Source organism: Onychostoma macrolepis, chromosome 18, assembly GCF_012432095.1.
Source record: "Onychostoma macrolepis isolate SWU-2019 chromosome 18, ASM1243209v1, whole genome shotgun sequence".
NCBI lineage: Eukaryota > Metazoa > Chordata > Actinopteri > Cypriniformes > Cyprinidae > Onychostoma > Onychostoma macrolepis.
This window is the reverse complement of record NC_081172.1, coordinates 26,981,258-27,000,805: the sequence shown is the minus strand read 5'-3', so window position 1 is coordinate 27,000,805 and position 19,548 is coordinate 26,981,258. Positions and strand designations below refer to the sequence as shown.

Genomic DNA, 19,548 nt, shown 5'->3' with positions numbered 1-19,548 from the left:
GTGATTCTCCTGATATAAACACACTTTTTTTAAATAAAATATATCAATTATATTATATTGATTAATCGATTAGATTTGCACAAATTAAATCAATTAAATAGTTTACATTTGCTAGACTCTATTTGGGTAATACAGGTGTATATAAGTGAGTGTTTTACATTACATTTTTTTTAATTTTCTAAAGATATGATTTACTTATTTCAGCATACTTAAATGTCTGCATCTAAGAAACACACACAAAAAAAAATTTTCTTCAAATTATTTATTCATTCCTTCCCTCCCTCCCTCCACTACAATTGCTGATTGAGGAACATGGCATTGACCTTCAGGCCTTGTGTATCAACACAGTATGACAAAAATGTTTCCATGTCATCTTGATATTGAAATATAAACAAAAAGTCATCCTTTGCTTCAGGGAATTCACTCTCCAGGGCCTTCCTGAATGCATTTTGTTGATCTTCACTGTTCATCTGCAGAAAAGCAGGCTCTGTCACCTCTCCACGAAATAAGTCTCTGTGATTGTGAACCCAGTACCAAGCTGTATGAAGGTCTCTCACAATGGTAGGCTGTTGCACCTGGTGAAGAACAGTATTATAAAATATAACTATATAATGGCACAAACAAATTAACCCTTAAGATGCATACCTCAGATCTTTAGCGACCCAGGACATCATTCACAACACTCTCCCTCCTTCATAGTATTCCTCAATGTATTCATTATAAACAATATAATAAGAAAAAAATGTATACACAAGAATGCCTGTTTTCTGATTAATATTTTGTGAAAAGTGTATAGGGTCGCTAGAGACCGGAGGTATGTAAATGTGTAAGTGTATTTTTCCTTCTCAGCTATATTTACATATCCAATGACTAAATAAGTGCAATGCATCTTTATTCCTTGAGGTGGCACTGTTTGATACACAATGACGTGACGTGTCACTCATAATTTACAGCAAGCATAAAACAAACGAATATCATCAGCAAAAATGTAACTGGTTTGAATGGCTTTACTGCAAAGAAATTACTGTACACAATTAAATATAATTGTCACTGTCATTTGATGGTGGATGTGGTGAATAAGCTGCCAGTGATCAAAATATTGATTTTTAAGTCATTGAAAATGATAGTTTTGAGAATATGGCTAAGATCGTGAATATGAGCCAGATGCTGGATATACTGTGGAAGTGTGCTCTGACGATGAGCGATGGTAAAATGATCTGCTCAAATTGAACCCTTATACATTTCAAAAGGTAACGAAATATGCTTTATTGTATTCTTCTGTAATTGTTCTTAAAACATCAAGAGAGTTTTTTGCTATTGCAGCAGTTAGAGATCCATCCATGCTGGATATATAGGTCCGGGTTACTAAAGACCTGAATATGTAATAATGATTTACGAAACATTCATGCATTTAAGGGTTAAACTATTTATCCAGCTTGCATGCAACTCCTTGATATATGACCACTAAAATAATTTACCTTATCAGTGTCCTCTTCAACCACAACTCTTCTGCTGGGTGTCTGTTTGGTGGTGGTGGAGTTTGACACCCTAAAGACAGGCTCAAGGGTTCCCTGAAGGAGTTGGGATGCTGCTTCTGTCCAGTGTGCAAATCTCTGTCCATGCCTTTGTAAAATATGTAAATGTATATGCACTCTATTTGTATAACACCTTTCTAGTATCATTTTGCCAACAGTGACTTAATACAGCCAGGATACTGAAATTTTAACTGTAGAGTCTGCCATACCCTTCAAGACAAAACCTCTCCATCAGCTGAATGCACCACCACTGACGAATCAATGGCACCTCCTCCTAAAAGAGTGCAAAACACAAAAATAAAAACAAAAAATCCACATAAAAGTAGTTTGGTATATTCTTTGTGAAAATCTAGCTTACCTCTGTGAATGTTAATGGCCATGATGTACAGGTGCTGAGAGCATACTGTGAAATACAAATAACACTGTAAGACTTTGATTTGATTATTTAACAGCTTTGACAAATGAAACATTCTTACCATCAGCATGTAGATGCCACAGGAATTTCCTGTAGACTGTTGAGGAAAACACTGGAAAAGGAAATGTGCATCCACAGTTAGCTTTAAAAACAACTGCTGGCTTGTTTAAACATGTATACATACATATACTAATCCTTTTAGGATCATTTCGAGCCAGAAATGATTTTAGTTTATTTTTAAAACCAAGCATTGATCATTATGGTATGAGACTTTATGACTTTTGTCACACTTGAATTGGGAACATGCACACAAAACAATTAGTGGACAGCAGAGTTTCTGTGGTTGTAATAACAAAAATTAAAAATTAAAAAAAAAAAAGCTACAAATCCTTCCCTTGAGGGTCAATTTGACCCGCATGGGAATGAATGAAGTTTCTGAAAAAACTTTTTTGGTCACACTTTATATTAGGTGGCCTTAACTACTATGTACTTACATCAAAAAATAAGTACAATGTACTTATTGTGTTCATATTGTATTACAAAGCACTATTGCTGCTATTGGGGTGGGATACGGGTAGGTTAGGGTCACGTTAAGTGGTATGGGTAGGTTTAAGGATGGTTAAGGTGTAAGGAATGGGTCAACAGTGTAATTATAAATGTAATTACAGAAATTAATTACAGATGTAATTACATATAGGTATTTTTAAAAAATATCAGTACAATGTAAAAACATGTACACAATAAGTGAATTGTACCAAATGATCAATTCAAATGTAATCACTGTCATTTTGACTTTTTTTGACTTTTTTTGAAATTTGAGTTTAAATTTGAGTGCTGTGGTGGAGACCAATGAGTTTACAGCATTAATAGTTTTAAATATATATTTTATATTTATGAAATTGAATGTTAAGATTAAAATTCAGTTTTAATAATTTTTTTTGCAAAATATATATTTTTTATTTTTAAATCTGACTGCATTAAAAAAAAAAAAAAAAGCACATTCGAGCTTCAAATTGGACTAAGTTTATATGTTTCACTTGTTTTGCACAGTTAAGAATCTCCATAGGATCCTATAGGCCCTTCTAGTGGCAGTAACCATAAAATGCTATTTTGTGTCTTTTTTTTCCCCTTATGGGAGAAGAATATTAAATTTAAATTAGCTTTACACAACTCCATCATTTTAAACATACCTCAAGGTCTCTTCCTGTTTTTTCAGTCCAGGATCCTTGGTCAATGAAGGTTGCAATGTGTCTGGCATTCCAAAGAAAACACAAAATACATAATGTGTAATTGAATGATCAGTTCTGTAGCCTGAGAACGAGGCTCTTTGATGAACTTGAAGCCTGAGAACAAGGCTCTTATACGAATTTGAAGCCTGAGAACAACACTCTTATACAAAATTGAAGCCTGAGAACAAGACTCCTTTTGGAAATTGTAACCAAATAACATGCCTGGAACAAGGCCAATAAATTAACTCTCTTTAGTCTCAACCTAAATATGGTTCTGTAGGTCTCATCTCCAAAACCATCAGGGCGAAGAGAATCAAGAAAAACTCTCTCCCTCTTAGCTACAAACAAAACCTGCAATCAATGGGTATTTTGTTAATATCCATGAAAATCGAACTCACTAACCCTTCCTGTTGAATTTGGAAATATTACAACTAGAAAGATTAAAAGAAACTCAACACAGAGCAGATAGTGATCAGCTTCATCCGCCTGCCTGCTCCAAGCTGGAAATAGTATGATATCCTTGGACCTCACGTTTTCCTAATATTATCGTGACAAAAAAATATGCATGCACAAAAATAACATACTTTTGTGCCTATTCCCAATAAAACTCTCTCGGTTGATAAGAACATGATAGCAAAAAAAACTTACAGGCAAACTATGCTCTGGGTCCACATTTTTGTCTTTCCAGGTGAGAACAGCATAGAGGTCCACAATGTGAAAATTTTTTCCCTTATGGAAAGAACATAAGTTATTAAACATGCATACATCCAAATGAATACTTCTAAAAGAAGATAATAGTATAAAGTACATGTCTTCGTGCAGCTTCTTCCACAATCTTGAGGCAGGCATTTCCGATCTGAAATGAATTGCAAAACGATTACATCCCTGTGAAAGTTGCCATGTGTTATCTGGGAATTTTTTATTTTTTGTGCAGTAAATTAAGACACTAAACATACGCACATTGGAGTCCATGCACTGGCTTAAACCCAGGCTCCAGAAGTCTTCTCGTGTGAGGCAAATTTGGCCTTGCTTTATGATCAGTTCTTCCGATGGCCGATTTTTGTCCAACACATACTTTAACTAAAAATAAAGAACGTTTAAGATGTAATGGTTATCATTTAAATATGCAAAGTGTCACTAAATAAACAATACTTACAATACTCATCTTGAATATGGTCCAAGTCCTTCTCCCACATCAAACCCGAACAAGCATATGGATGCTCTACCTGCCATTTGAATGTTGAGTAGCAGTGGTCCTGGAGGAACATCCTCTCAGTTGGTCCATCTGATGACATACAGATACGTGACAATGGACTATATGCATGGAGCATTCTTTAGAACTTCTGTATATAGTTCAGCCAGCTTAAAACTTCCAGTGAAATGCCATTTGACGTTGTGGTATATATGTAGATACTCTTGAGACCCTCACAGAAACCTCTCCTGCCTCATTCTTGTCAGAAACAATATAACTCCAATCACCGTAAATAATGACTGCCTATCTTATTAAATAACATGAAGCTGTAAGATAAGATAAGATAACACTTAACAACATAAAATTGTATAAGCTGATCCTGGTAATCCGTTGGTAAACGTTGGCTAGCTAGTGATGTTATCTCAAACAACATTGTAATGGTATTCTTCATACTTGATAACTTACATTCATAGTCATGAATACATGTTTTAAACATGATATTTTAAAGCCTTTATTATTTCTCAACTCTTTAGCTGTGCAGAGAAAGATTCACTTTTCAATCATGATGATGACGACATGAAAAAATGTGCCAAAAAAATGTGTTTCCTGGAAAACAAAGACTTTTAAGATGAAAATGACATGAAATTAGCATTATAACCAGTAGATGGCAGCAGAGGATCACCCATTAGCTCAGTTGCCATTTCAACTCCTTTTTGTTTCTGGATTTATAAAACAAAATAAAATAAAAAAATACTATTATAAGAAATTTTTAGTACTTTTACTGTACTGAAGTATAGCAAATAAATAAATAAATAAATAAGACACCAATAACCTAGAAGGATTATTTATTTAAATACTAAACTAGTTAACGACAAATTAAATTCATTATTAATGGTATAAAAATTAAATACTACAAAACTACATTTTTAAAGTTTTATCTTTACCTGTAGAAGCTGCTCAATATATTCAGCCAGCACAGACTTGTTGCAGCTTTAGTTTTGTTATTCTGAATTTACTCTGAATCACTTAATGCTGTTTTGACATCGGCTTTGCAGATGTTTTATTCCATCCGTCGCTACAGTTATCACTGTCAATCATAGTAATGACTTGCGGAACAATTTAGCGGACTACTTCATGTAATTATTTACACTTGCTTTTGTAATTCCTGAAACAGTACACGTGAACGTTTGATCCTCTCATACAAACAAAAATTTGGTTTCACTTTATTTTGATGGCCCCTTTAACACGTTCTATTGACTATAAGTAATGTTGCACATACATTTCTAATAACTCTCATTAGAGTGTTAGTAGTGTATTAGTTGACTGGTAGGGTTAGGGTTAGATTAAGTTGACATGTTCTTGCAAAGTTACTTATAGTCAGTAGAATATCTGTTGGGAGACCAACACAATAAGGAGTTAGTAGATATGAAGCAGACAGTCTACTAATACTCTTATGAGAGTTTGTTGACATGTAGTTGCAACATTACTTAGTGTCAACAGAATGTTCAAAAGGGACCATCAAAATAAAGTGTTACCAAAAATTCTCTTCAGATTGTTAATGAATTATGTAGAGAAACCGAATAAAGGGCACTCCCCTTATATCACAGCGGAGTTTGACAGTTCACCGGAAATAACTGACCTGGCTTATCTAAAACCAGGAAGTAACTGTACATATAATCCATTAGTATAATATTTCTCAATCTACCATTTAATTTCAAACTGTTTTATACAGAGTTTATCAAACATTCTTACTTTTCAGTCTGTAGTATGTCCTCAGTCTTGACCCTCTGACCCTTTGACCCTTTGACGATAGTGGCCACACCTTTGGAAGTGATGCTGGCCACAGTATATGGTCCTTGGTGCTGACTTGTAAATGTGTCTCCTGTCCGTCATTTCTTGGGGTCCCGTGAGAGCAGAACATCATCACCAGCCTGAACTGAACATACTCGCACAAACTTGCGATTTTGGAATGACTTCTGTTGCATGCTCTGTGCTCTATGTTGTGAAGAACCTACAAAAAAAAGAATAGAACCCAAAATTAAAACTCATTTAAAAATACAGAATTCTCTGGTCTCTTGATCAATGGAGTCTCAGTCAGGCCAAGATAGAACAATAATGAACCAGGTTTAATCATTACAATGTAACAGAGTGAGGGACAGTGGCTTCACATGAAGATTCAACTGCTTTTATAACTAAAGAGAGATAAAGCAGAATCGCAGCAAACAAATACATAGATCAGCCTATGCCTAGGTCTAATTCTGATAGTAATTCACTACTTCATTTACCTTTATTATTCAAATACAAACCTTTTCATTGAGAACTTTCATCTTATTGACTCTGGTGTCGATGTCGTCTTCTGGGTCAGCAACTTCAAAATCATCTCCCATGGGACAGGCATTCATGACCTCTGGCAGACGTGGGTGTCGATGGAAGAGGAGGAAGTAGGGACTGTGTCTAGTGGAGTACTGATCACATAAGGAAGCTTCCCATTAACGATTAAGTTTGTATTTATCTATAAGTTTGAAAAACTCCATCCTTGACATTAAATAGTAAATAAATTCACCAATTCAGTTTTACCATTGACAACTAACCATAGATATTATAAATATAATAAGTGAGACAAAACCTGCTTTGCAGTGTTGATTCCATACACCACAGCAGGAAGGTGGAGGTCCCAGTCATTGTGGTTGTCATTCAATACTTCCTGAGTGCGTGCTTGATTTTCTGATTAGTTCTTTCATCCTGTACATATCAATGCATTTAGAAAGTTGATGAATAACCATAAGGCAACAATAGATCTTAAAAGACAGGTATAAAAAGAGTCACCTGCCCGTTGGTTTGGGGATGGTAAGCACTGGAGACGGCATGTTTGATTTTCAGCATACTGAAATGCTGTCGTTGAGCTGCAGAGGGATCATAAGTTAAATTTGCAAGACTGGAATAACTGTAGACAACAACATATCCACCTTATTTTTCAACGTGGAAGTAAGTCGTTCTCTGTGATTGTGCGAGACTTCCACTTCATTAAGCACGATTGGGAAATAAGGAGAAGAATAACAGTGCAGTAAACGGTGAAATTGTTTGCACTACAAACCAGTGTTTACATAATTAAAATAATATGGTAAAACACACCAGTTTGCAATATCAAGCAGCAAAACGAGCTGTTTTGCACAGCTAAATATAGCTGGAAGCAGATGAGACCGGAAATCAGACACATTAAATTTACAAATGGCCGCGCAAGCTCTTTTGGGAAAAATAAGGTGGAAATGTTGAGACAAGAGTAGGGGGGAAAAAAAACATAATTAAACATTTACAAAACATCACCTTGCAGACGAACTCCTTCCCTTGGTCTGTAATGATTTTCCTTACCATGCCGAACAAGTACAGCTTTGCGGTTATTATTGCAGACACCTCAGCTGCTGTCTTAGATTTCATAGGTTCTGCAATCACCCACTTGGTGTACAGGTCAGTCATGGTAAGGACATGTTGTTGCGTGCTGTTTCTGGCAGTGGTCCAATCAAATCCAAACCAAGCACCTCCCAAGGTTCTTTTACCTGCATGGCACAAAATTAGCATCAACCAAATGCTGGTAAAACTGTACACAAGGTTGAGACTAGTTTGTTAGTCTCATCAGTTTGCTAAAACCTTGTAAGCAGTACCTTAATAGAATGCAAGACTGGCACAACAGTCTTGATGGGGTCATTCAACTGGCAGCGGTGACAGGATCTGACCTAAAAAGCAACATTTTTTGAACAAAATGTCAAGAAATCAGCCACTTGATACAAGTTGGTGATGACTATAAATATAACTTCTAAATCAAGGAGGTACAGTGGGGCAAAAAAGTATTTAGTCAGCCACCAATTGTGCAAGTTCTCCCACTTAAAAAGATGAGAGAGGCCTGTCATTTTCATCATAGGTATACCTCAACTATGAGAGACAAAATGAGAAAAAAAAAATCCAGAAAATCACATTGTAGGATTTTTAAAGAATTAATTGGTAAATTCCTCGGTAAAATAAGTATTTGGTCACCTACAAACAAGCAAGATTTCTGGCTCTCACAGACCTGTAACTTCTTCTTTAAGAGGCTCCTCTGTCCTCCACTCGTTACCTGTATTAATGGCATCTGTTTGAACTCGTTATCAGTATAAAAGACACCTGTCCACAACCTCAAACAATCCAACTCCAAACTCCACCATGGCCAAGACCAAAGAGCTGTCAAATGACACCAGACACAAAATTGTAGACCTGCACCAGGCTGGGAAGACTGAATCTGCAATAGGTAAGCAGCTTGGTGTGAAGAAATCAACTGCGGGAGCAATTATTAGAAAATGGAAGACATACAAGACCACTGATAATCTCCCTCGATCTGGGGCTCCACGCAAGATCTCACCCGTGGGGTCAAAATGATCACAAGAACTGTGAGCAAAATCCCAGAACCACACGGGGACCTAGTGAATGACCTGCAGAGAGCTGGGACCAAAGTAACAAAGGCTACCATCAGTAACACACTGCGCCGCCAGGGACTCAAATCCTGCAGTGCCAGAAGTGTCCCCCTGCTTAAGCCAGTACATGTCCGGCCCGTCTGAAGTTTGCTAGAGAGCATTGGGATGATCCAGAAGAGGATTGGGAGAATGTCATATGGTCAGATGAAACCAAAATATAACTTTTTGGTAAAAACTCAACTTGTGGTGTTTGGAGGAGAAAGAATGCTGAGTTGCATCCAAAGAACACCATACCTACTGTGAAGCATGGGGGTGGAAACATCATGCTTTGGGGCTGTTTTTCTGCAAAGGGACCAGGACGACTGATCCGTGTAAACGAAAGAATGAATGGGGCCATGTATCGTGAGATTTTGAGTGAAAATCTCCTTCCATCAGCAAGGGCATTGAAGATGAAATGTGGCTGGGTCTTTCAGCATGACAATGATCCCAAACACACCGCCCGAACAGCGAAGGAGTGGCTTCGTGAAGCATTTCAAGGTCCTGGGTGGCCTAACCAGTCTCAGATCTCAACCCCATCGAAAATCTTTGGAGGGAGTTGAAAGTCCGTGTTGCCCAGCTACAGCCCCAAAACATTACTGCTCTAGAGGAGATCTGCATGGAGGAATGGGCCAAAATACCAGCAACAGTGTGTGAAGACTTACAGAAAACGTTTGACCTCTGTCATTGCCAACAAAGGGTATATAGCAAAGTATTGAGATGAAATTTTGTTATTGACCAAATACTTATTTTCCACCATAATTAGCAAATAAATTCTTTAAAAATCCTACAATGTGATTTTCTGGATTTTTTTTTTTCTCATTTTGTCTCTCATAGTTGAGGTATACCTATGATGAAAATTACAGGCCTCTCTCATCTTTTTAAGTGGGAGAACTTGCACAATTGGTGGCTGACTAAATACTTTTTTGTCCCACTGTATCTAACAATCAGAGGTGGTAAAAAAATAGACTTTTTTTTTTTTTTTTTTTAAGTATAGAAAAAAAAAAAAACTGGCAGAAGTAAAGGGGAAAAAAAAGTAAAGTACTACATCTGTAGTAGATTACCCATTCTTTCACATCCTGGATAATTGTAGGCCAATAGTATCCAGCAATAACCCTGTTTTGAGTGCCTCTGACGCCACTGTGATTTCCAGTCCCAGGGTTATTGTGGCACTCCGTAAGAACAGACCTCTTCTCTTCCTCTGACAGGACAACTAGCCGCATGTACTGCCCACTGGGGCCGACGTAGAATTGTCTGTCATCTATTTTAATAGGAAAAAAGAAAAAGTCAGAAGCAGCAGCAATTCAATGTAAAAAGATCAAATTACATAACCAGATATGGGAGCTGAACAAGTAAGTTACAGTGAACGTAGCTTGATATTTTTAAAACAATTATTATTATTATTATTATTTTAAATCTTTCGGTACTAATAGTTACCTTTGATGATGAAATTCGCCGACGCCCGTTGTACCTTCCGACGATTTGCAGAATTGTCAGGAATTTCTCCTTTTAAGAGAAATTCTTGAAGCTGTATATAAAACGCAAAAGAATCCATATCGCTAGACTGTCGTAAAAACGTTGACGGTGACAGGAAGTGGAAGCATTTCGCGCATGCGCAGTACAAATCGTGTTTCCGGTACGGATCGAGTAGTGACGCGCGCAGTCACGGAGTTGATCGGGAGAGTATTTTCAGCGTTTAACAACTTAAATTATGCCCTGCTCCTCGCACTAAACTATTATATTCCGTCAGAGAGGACCGCGACTGCAACGCATGGTCATTTGGACTACTGTACTGTGGTACTGCTTTTTGACATTTCTGCAATAAATTCTTGTGATTACACATATCTGTCTGTTACATTCCTCTTATAACGTTAGACTGTACTTTATACACTCAATGATTGTTTTTATTTTTTTCTACATTTTTTATTGCACGGTTACATGATTTGTGGATTTTAAGGCTGATTTTATATTCTATATGAAATTACAGAGTTTGAATGTAAAAATACACCTAAATATAAAACCAATAAGATTTACTTTAAAATTCCAAAAAAAAACATTAAATTGATAGAATGGACATAAACCTTTAATATAATGAACTACGTACATTTTTTTAAATTGCAGATTATTTTTGTAATTTTACGTAAATTTGTACATAATTTAAGAAAACTGAAAAAATACTGTATAAATAATCCAATAATGTTTTTGTATAAAAATGAGAATTACTGTAATTTGTCATTAATGGAATAATACTTAAAATAGCAGTCAAGTTGTTGATTTACAGATATTGTTCGTAATTTTACAGAGTTTTGAACATAATTTAAAATAACACAAAAATACTGTAAAAATACAGTAATTTCCCTGTATAAAAAATTAAAAATGCTGTAATTTGTCTTTAATGATATAGTACCTAAAATAACAGTCAAGTTGTTAATTTACAGATATTGTTTGTAATTATACTAAGTTTTGAATGTAATTTGAAATAACAGAAAACTACTGTAAAAAATGTAGGGTTATTTTCTGTAAAATTAGTTTTTTTTTTTTTTTTTTTACAGTGTGCAGCTTAAATTATGTCAGCAAAAAGCAAAGAGGTTTCAGATGTGAAGTGTTTTTAAAGACATTTTAAAAAACATTTTTTACATTGACATGGTAATGCACTAGTTTAGGAACCAATTCTCACTATTAACTAGTTGCTCATTAGCATGCATATTACTAGCATATTGTTTATTCATACTTATAAATAGGGGTGCACGTAAGTTTTTCAGCCTGGAGATTTGGTTTGGTCCTCACACGGCAGATAGTGTAACCCATCAAATAACTATAAAACAATAATAACAGTGATAATATTATTGCACTTTTAGTTTTTTTTTTAAATAAAAAACAAACTAAAAAATAAAGTGTGATAATACTGTTTTATTTTAAAGTATTAAATACAAATACAATTGTTTTATAGTAAACAAATAAAATGCTAATATTTTTTATTATTACTATTTTAATTTGAACTTTCATAACTTATTATGCTCTTTTACAAAGTCTTAATTTTGTTTTGGGGGTGTACTAGAACATGCTCTCATGCTTGGTGGTTCGAAAAACGCATTAGTTTTCACATAATTTACATTATTACAATACCTCTCTCCCCAGCCTGGCACAAACGGCTCGATTAGTTCCGGGTTTGATGAAGGCCCGCCTTTTTTGTGTGGTAGTCTTGTATTTTTTATTTTCGTTGGCAATGTCCAACAACAGCTTCACATTTAAATGATTTTGTCTTTAATCAGATAGTTGAGAATATACTATTTGTGTAATATTGATGATTAATGGCCACAGCCATATCACCCTGCAGCCCAAGACCGGTTGCCCATGGAAGCTAAGCAGGGCTGAGCCTGGTCAGTACCTGGATGGGAGACCTCCTGGGAAAACTAGGTTGCTGTTGGAAGAGGTGTTAGTGAGGCCAGCAGGGGGTACTCACCCTGCAGTCTGTGTGGGTCCTAATGCCCCAGTATAGTGACGGGGACGCTATACTGTAAAAAAAAAAAAAAAAAAAAAAGCACCGTCTTTCGGATGAGACGTTAAACCGAGGTCCTGACTCTCTGTGGTCATTAAAAATCCCATGACACTCATCGTAAACTAAAGAGTAGGGGTGTAACCCCGGTGTCCTGGCCAAATTCCCTCCACTGGCCCTTGTCAATCATGGCTTCCCAATAATCCCCATCCACTTGATTGGCTCTATGACTCTCTCTCCTCTCCACCTGTAGCTGGTGTGTGGTGAGCGCACTGGCGCCGTTGTCCTGTGGCTGCCGTCGCATCATCCAAGTGGATGCTGCACACTGGTGGTGGTTGAGGAGAGACCCCCCCCCCACATGATTGTAAAGCGCTTTGGGTGTATTGCAATACACATTAAAAGCGCTATATAAAAATGCCTCATTCATTCATTCATAATGAGGTTTGTTTGATGCTAGAGGTTTGTTTATTTTTAGACAGAATTTTGTGTGTGTTTGGGGATTAAAAGGGAATACACACACACAGTCTGTTTGGACAAAAGAAGTTGAGAACAATTATTATCTGTTCAATGGTTTTTATATGCAGTTCCATTTTTATGTCATCCCACTTGTGTTGGGGCACATGACTTTTCCCATGGGCCCTCCCTGACTGGTTCTTGGCCCCCCCTGTGCCACCCCATTAAAAAAAAAATCCTAGAATCGCCCCTGCTTGAAAAGGGATTTAAAAAAAAAAAATGAAATATCTCTCTTTGGAGTGGACTTTAAGATTTGTAGCTTTGTAGATCTTTTTATACCCAAACATACACACTACACACTGACTAAAATTCAAAAAGTGAAAGCATATTAGGACTCCTTTAAAATCAGCAAGCTTTTATTTTTGTGGGTTGCTGGCAAGTAAGTATATGCACTTCCGGGATTAGCGCTGGTGATTGTAGAGCATCAGTGAATAAAATGTCACAGTTTTGCATTGTGCTTTAAAAATGGCAGCGGGTAGTCTAGATTTATGCTTTCCGTTTGAATAGAAATCTTACAGAGTACAGTTTGTCGATCTAAAATGGTAATTGTGCGTTAACAGCTGTCAACCATGTTGGTACGCAAACGCGCGCTTTGAACTTAGTGGACCTCCGGACCACTTATGTGCACCCCTGCTTATAAAGTATATTTTGATGATTTATTCTGCATTACCATAATCTAGATCCCTTAACCTGACCCAATACCTAAACAAAGATTTACTCACCCTCAAGGCATCCTAGGCGTGTCTGACATTCTTCTTTCAGACGAACACATTCAGAGTTATATTCCATATTGTCCTGTCTGTTCCAATCTGTATAACTGCAGTGAATGGTGCCCCTGTTTTTGAATCCTAAAAAAAAGAATCCAACCATTACAAAACCACTCCACATGGCTCCGGGGTGTTAATAAAGGACTTCTGAAGCGAATCGTAGTTATGTTACGTTCAGTACCGAAGCTTGTATCAAAAAAACACCACATTTCACATTGAAGCGCTTCGTTTTACCAAAAGCACGTGATCTATGACGTCTGAAGCTTCGTTCGCCTGAAAACCGCGTGACTGCTTCAGTATCTGCTTCAAACGAAGCGAACCTCAGCACTGTTTCTTTTACATTACATTATAATTTGTTAGCATTGTTTTCTTTTCATCATAATTTATGTCAAATGAACTTTGCCCATGAAATAACAGTCTAAGGACTGAGGCAGAGTTAACATAGACAGATCACAGATTTAATTCAAGAGTTTGTGTTTGATTTATTTGAATTATTTTAGTGGCAGTACACCGACACAAATGAATGACTTTGAAAATGCCCATTATTTTTATACAATAAGTTAAAACTACGTCGTACGCTCCACTGCCTTGTCGTGAACACGCCAGCTTGAGAGACCGGAAGCTGCACATTTCAGTTTATAAAGTTTTAAGAATCAACATTTTTCTTAAATTAACACATAATTTTGCTTCAGAAGTCCTTTATTAACACCCCGGAGCCGTGTGGAGTAGTTTTGTAATGGTTGGATACTTTTTTTTCGGATTCAGAAACAGGGGCACCATTCACTGCAATTATACAGATTGGAACAGACAGGACGATGTGGAATATAACTCTGAATGTGTTCGTCTGAAAGAGGAATGTCAGACACACCTATGATGCCCTGAGGGTGAGTAAATCTTTGGCTAATTTTCATTTTTGGGTGAACTATCCCTTTAATAACTACCTTACTAATTATTAATAAGCAGCTTATTTAAGCCAAAAGTCATGGTTAATAGTTAGTTAATACTGGGAATTGGTGCACAAACTAAAGTGGGATCATTGACTTTTTTTTTCAGAAAAAGTGGCTCAAACACACATACTGGTCTTTTGGCTCCACCCATCATTCATGTCATTGGCCAAGACAGAAGCTGACATACTGAACCGTTCAGAAAAACACAAGACCAGCTCATTTAAGTCCAAGTTCAGGTCAAGACCTGTGTAGGTTGAGTTTGTGTCAAAACCTTGAGGGTCAAGTCAAGACAGAGTCTAAATGCTCCCGCGTCCATGACAAGATGAATAAAAGTTGTGTTTCCATTACAGATTTGTGCAAAACTTCCATTGGACGTATTTTCAATTCGCAATTTCAGTTTGCGCAATTTGAAGTGTAATGGAAATGCAGCTTGTGAAAATATCCTGAGTACTTCACTACTATTCAGGAAGACAACCTACGATTGGCTTACTTAATTGTCTCTGCATATTAAACAATTATAGAAGAAAAAACGCATTTACACACTTTAAAGTGTGCTACACTCTTTCAAGGTCAATTTGAATCGGCACGCTTTTGCTTTCTGGCCTTCTCTGATTGGACTTAAGACAGTGAGATGCAAAAATAAATATTTTTTCACAGCTTCGCCCTTAACATTTGTGAGATTCCACACCGATTCGGAAAAAAATAACAGAAATAAATTTCTGTCTACTCTGGGATTTGATGAAGGAAAAGTGAACAGCAGGATTCATCTCCTCTGATTTCAGAATGTGCACAAGGCCTTGCAATACATCCCATTGCCCTTTACATCATCATTGTTTCCTCTAAAGTGAAACCAGGCACAGTCAATTATTTGTGTACTTGTTGTGTTGTCAGATTTGAGTGATCCTCTGGGGTGCTGATGGAGACAGTTTAAGCTCCTTATCAGTATCAGGACAATATGAAAGCCAGTCAACAATGTGCGGCAGCTCCAAACACTCTTTGGTACCCTCCACGCAGTCTCTCTCCTGTTACGCTCCAGAACAAATTGGGTGGATTACAGGCGATATGCTGCATGGATCTAACCTGACTTTGATTGGAGATCGTCCAGCAGGCTGCTGCTAATGAGGCTGCAGAATTGAAGGTTTTCATGGTGTTAAAATCTTTGGTGTATACGGTGAAAGTACCCTCAATAAAACCTCTCCCTTAATGTGAGCCAGTAAAGATTTCATTATGGAGCAGTCAGTGTTACACCTGAAACACATTATTTGCCTATTAAGATGAGCTCTGTTTCAAAACCAAAATAACTTGTTAACTGTTTACATAACTGTGTTTAAGTGAAATGGAATCTCAAAATTTACTAATTTGGAACAAGCGTGTGGCACGTACACACGTACACATTAACAAATACAGCACACGCGACGGGTATTTTTGTTTGTTTGCTTGCATTTCAAATAATACTTTTCTGTATTTTACTAGATTTTTTCACAAAGCTTGTTACAGGGTTTTGTTTCTTCTTTTTTTAAATTTATTTCTTTTTTTTTTTTAACAAAAAATAAACCTTAAAAAGCAGCATAATGTTTCTATAAATCTAATGGAACATGTTGTCTAGATAGGGAGCTCACTAGGTTTTGAACAGTCCAACTAACAGCAAAAATTCTCAGAACTTTGACTAACGTTCTGGAAAGGTTCTTCCAATAACATTAATAGAATGATTGATTTTGAGTTATCTGCTCTTTAATAATGTTCTCAAAACATTAGCGCAAAAACATTTATGCATATATGAAACATTCTTGGTTGGATGTTTCTCTAAAGTTTTGAAATGTTACTGCTTGCTTCTGAATGTTCAAAGAACATACATTTGTAATGTAAATGGAATGTCTCTAACATTTGCGTAACAATCAAACAAACGAACAAACATTTTAAAAACTGGCCATTTTGAACTTCCAAGAACATTAAGAAATATTGTTTTCATTACTTCAGTTCTGTATTAGAACATTTGCAACTATATTTCCCATGCCTTATGAGTTATGTAGGGTATCAGAGTTAATCAGACAATTTAAGATACGATCAGAACATTGAAACACGAGGAGCCGAAATTCCACAAAGAAACCCAAGACAACAGGATTTTCGTAAATCAGATCCTAGCACCAGCCAGTCTGAAGCAAGCCTAACCAACCAACTCTTTCACAGAACAGCTTACAACATTAACACAAAAGAACACTTATTGATAATCCGAACTCAGGAAGGAGATTGTCAAATTTGGGGTAAATAACCAAGATTAATGGTCAAAGAGAAGCACAGCATGACCATCACATGTATATTCATGATAGAAATCATGAGCTTCCTTGGAATGGTTTCCACCGCCCAGGACAAGAACCAGACTGAAATTCCTTATGAGACCTTTTAACCTCTTTGGTGTTCACAGAACACATTCTCACTTCACAGAATGGCACAGAAACTGCCTTTCCATGTATATATGCACGAAAAACAGAGGTGGACAGTAACGAAAACCATGCTTCCCTTCACCAAACCATACTAACTTCTCCCCTTTAACCTGGCTAAATACTGAGGAGCAGGCTACCTAGCTCCCCTAGAGCACATGAGTAGTATGACATACAAAAACAACGAAAACATGATAACCAAACATTGGGTGGTTACAGTACTTAAGTACACTTAAAGTATCTGTATTTTACTTTAGTATTTTTATTTTATTTTTTTAACTTTAACTTAACTACATTTGAAAGACAAATATTGTATTTTTACCCAACTACATTTATATCAAGGTCCCCAAGTCTAAAGTCGTTATATGTAGCGGTTTTTCCCGTATGCACATTTTCAGATTCACAGAACCCTTTTTTATTCTGTGAATATCCGGCCTGCGATCTGCCAGGACCTTCCAGTGTTGCCAAGTCTTACAGTATTTCTAAGCCTGCAGTTTTTGAATGTCTTTTAATGTACATTTGGTTGATTTTTTTTTTACGCAAATCTGGCAACCTCGGTACCTTCCCCTCTAAACTAATGTAAACTTCTAAAAAGGCATGTTAACTCATTAAAGCCCTTTGGAAAATTAATCATGTGTTTAGTAACCATAACTATGGTATTTGTAGTAGAACTACAGTAACCACAAATTTACCATAGTTTCATTATAGTAACTATAGTTTAATTTTTGTAGTTAAATTATGGCAATACAGGTGCATCTCAATGAATTAGAATGTTGTGGAAAAGTTCATTTTTCAGATGAGAGCAAGTTTTGTATTTCATTTGGAAACCAAATTAACCAATTAAAAGAACCAAAGACTTAAACTAGTCTGTTCAGTCTGTGTGCATTGAATTTATTTAATACACGAGTTTCACAATTTGAGTTGAATTACTGAAATAAATGAACTTTTCCACGACATTCTAATTTATTGAGATGCACCTGTACAAATGGTAGGCTAATATATCCATCAAAATGTTACACGTTACCATATATAAAAAAACCATAAGCTAAAAACTGGTCAGGGAAGTATATAAATCTGAACATTATTTTATTGTAAAAACACTGCACATAAATACATATATTTTTTTGCAAACACATGATCAATAAATAGGCTAAATGATCATACAGGTCAAAAATGTTTTACTTCATTTTTTTTTTTACAACTTTACAATCTAAACTGGGAATCAATAAGAATTGAAATCAATAAGCAGAATCAGAATGGGAATGGATAAAATCCAAACAATACCCAACACTAGCCACATGTTGTGAAGTTTACTGATTTCTGAGCATTTTCTGAACACGTTCAAGACGTTTTTTTGGTGCAATCTGCACATCCATGGCCATACTGAGAGAGTATGTTCCAGTTTTCTAAAAAGACTAAAGATTTGCTTTCTTTTCAATGTTTGCTTTGTTTGCCTAAAATGAACAATACCATAGGCTTCAATATCTCTTTGAAAAATAACTTTGCAACTTTTAAATAAGTATTCAAATGAGTTCAATGTAGTTGTAGGAGTGTTAAATAAAAAATAAAGATGATTATCTTCATTCAGTTGTTCCATTTTTATAGGTTTTGTAACCAAAAAAAAAAACTCTCAATTCCAAAGATAATACAAGCTAATCAGTATATTCAGTAGGTTGCATTAGTAGCATAAGTTATTGTAAGTATACAACAATGCGGCAATAAAACAATGCATTTACTTTTTACTTTTGATACTTAAGTACTTTTAAAAGCATGTAGTTCCGTACTTTTACTTAAGTAAAAATGTTTCTTTACAACTTTCACTTGTAATGGGGTTGTATTTGACCAGTAGTATCTGTACTTTCATTCAAGTAATGAAGTCCGCCTCTGACAAAAAATGAAGCTAAAAGGAATTATGAGCAACTAATCATTTCTATGCATAACTCCATATTATGTATGTAACCCACACATTTGACTATCATGTTCTAATCACTCATAGTGTATGTCTTTTTAATAACTATTGAAAAGCTTAAAGGTTCATATCCATGTTTAGTATGTATGAGTTTGAAAATTCATGCTTTAAACGTTTCTATCAATCAATACTTTGTAAAATGTATTATATTCTTGTTATAGAAATCATGTCCAAAATTACACTCTGCGAGAGCGGGAAAATTCGGACCATGTGACTGATAAGATAACATGTTGATTTATGTATTGGGAGGAGAAAGATAGCAACACTACGAGCTAAGACGATGTCTAATTGGTCAAGACACCATTTGGGATGTGTACAAAAGCCCAGTTTAAAAACACAGGACACCATCAAATTATGCTTTTTAACTTTTGCTTTTTTAGCCGCTGCTTTTTGAGCGTGCTCTGGCTTACATGCCAGCTGCTACTTAACCACGATGAAAAGAAAAACCATCTTGTCTCGTTACATCCTTTCTTTCATTTACTTTAGTTTCTTTTCTTTCCGTTGAAAGTTTCGTGTTCTGAGATAAGTTTTGCCGCAATGCCGTGTCTCCGAGTTCACTTCGAGTCTGT

At 36.0% G+C, this 19,548-nt stretch overlaps 1 protein-coding gene across 1 annotated transcript; it reads right to left on the bottom strand.

The window, feature by feature from the left end:
• Positions 1–290: 290 nt before the first annotated feature.
• Positions 291–10,432, bottom strand: LOC131524085 (sentrin-specific protease 1-like). Its single transcript, XM_058750825.1, has 20 exons — positions 10,287–10,432; positions 9,914–10,110; positions 8,031–8,102; positions 7,696–7,925; positions 7,198–7,274; positions 6,998–7,113; positions 6,678–6,836; positions 6,124–6,382; positions 4,336–4,464; positions 4,140–4,259; positions 3,988–4,035; positions 3,828–3,908; positions 3,636–3,716; positions 3,442–3,530; positions 3,141–3,201; positions 2,012–2,062; positions 1,894–1,938; positions 1,745–1,809; positions 1,479–1,623; positions 291–575 (listed from the first exon to the last, which is right to left on the bottom strand). The coding sequence occupies exons 9-20, from the start codon at positions 4,342–4,344 to the stop codon at positions 291–293; spliced, it is 1,080 nt and encodes a 359-aa protein (XP_058606808.1). The 5' UTR covers positions 4,345–4,464; positions 6,124–6,382; positions 6,678–6,836; positions 6,998–7,113; positions 7,198–7,274; positions 7,696–7,925; positions 8,031–8,102; positions 9,914–10,110; positions 10,287–10,432.
• Positions 10,433–19,548: the final 9,116 nt, after the last annotated feature.

Bases quoted from the DNA above. Each gene is read 5' to 3' on its own strand.
- LOC131524085 (XM_058750825.1), bottom strand. The intron at 3,202-3,441 runs GTTGAGACTAAA...TTGGAATGCCAG, and splicing joins ACCTACAGAACCATATTTAG to ACACATTGCAACCTTCATTG. The intron at 576-1,478 runs GTAAATTATTTT...GTTCTTCACCAG, and splicing joins TTGAAGAGGACACTGATAAG to GTGCAACAGCCTACCATTGT.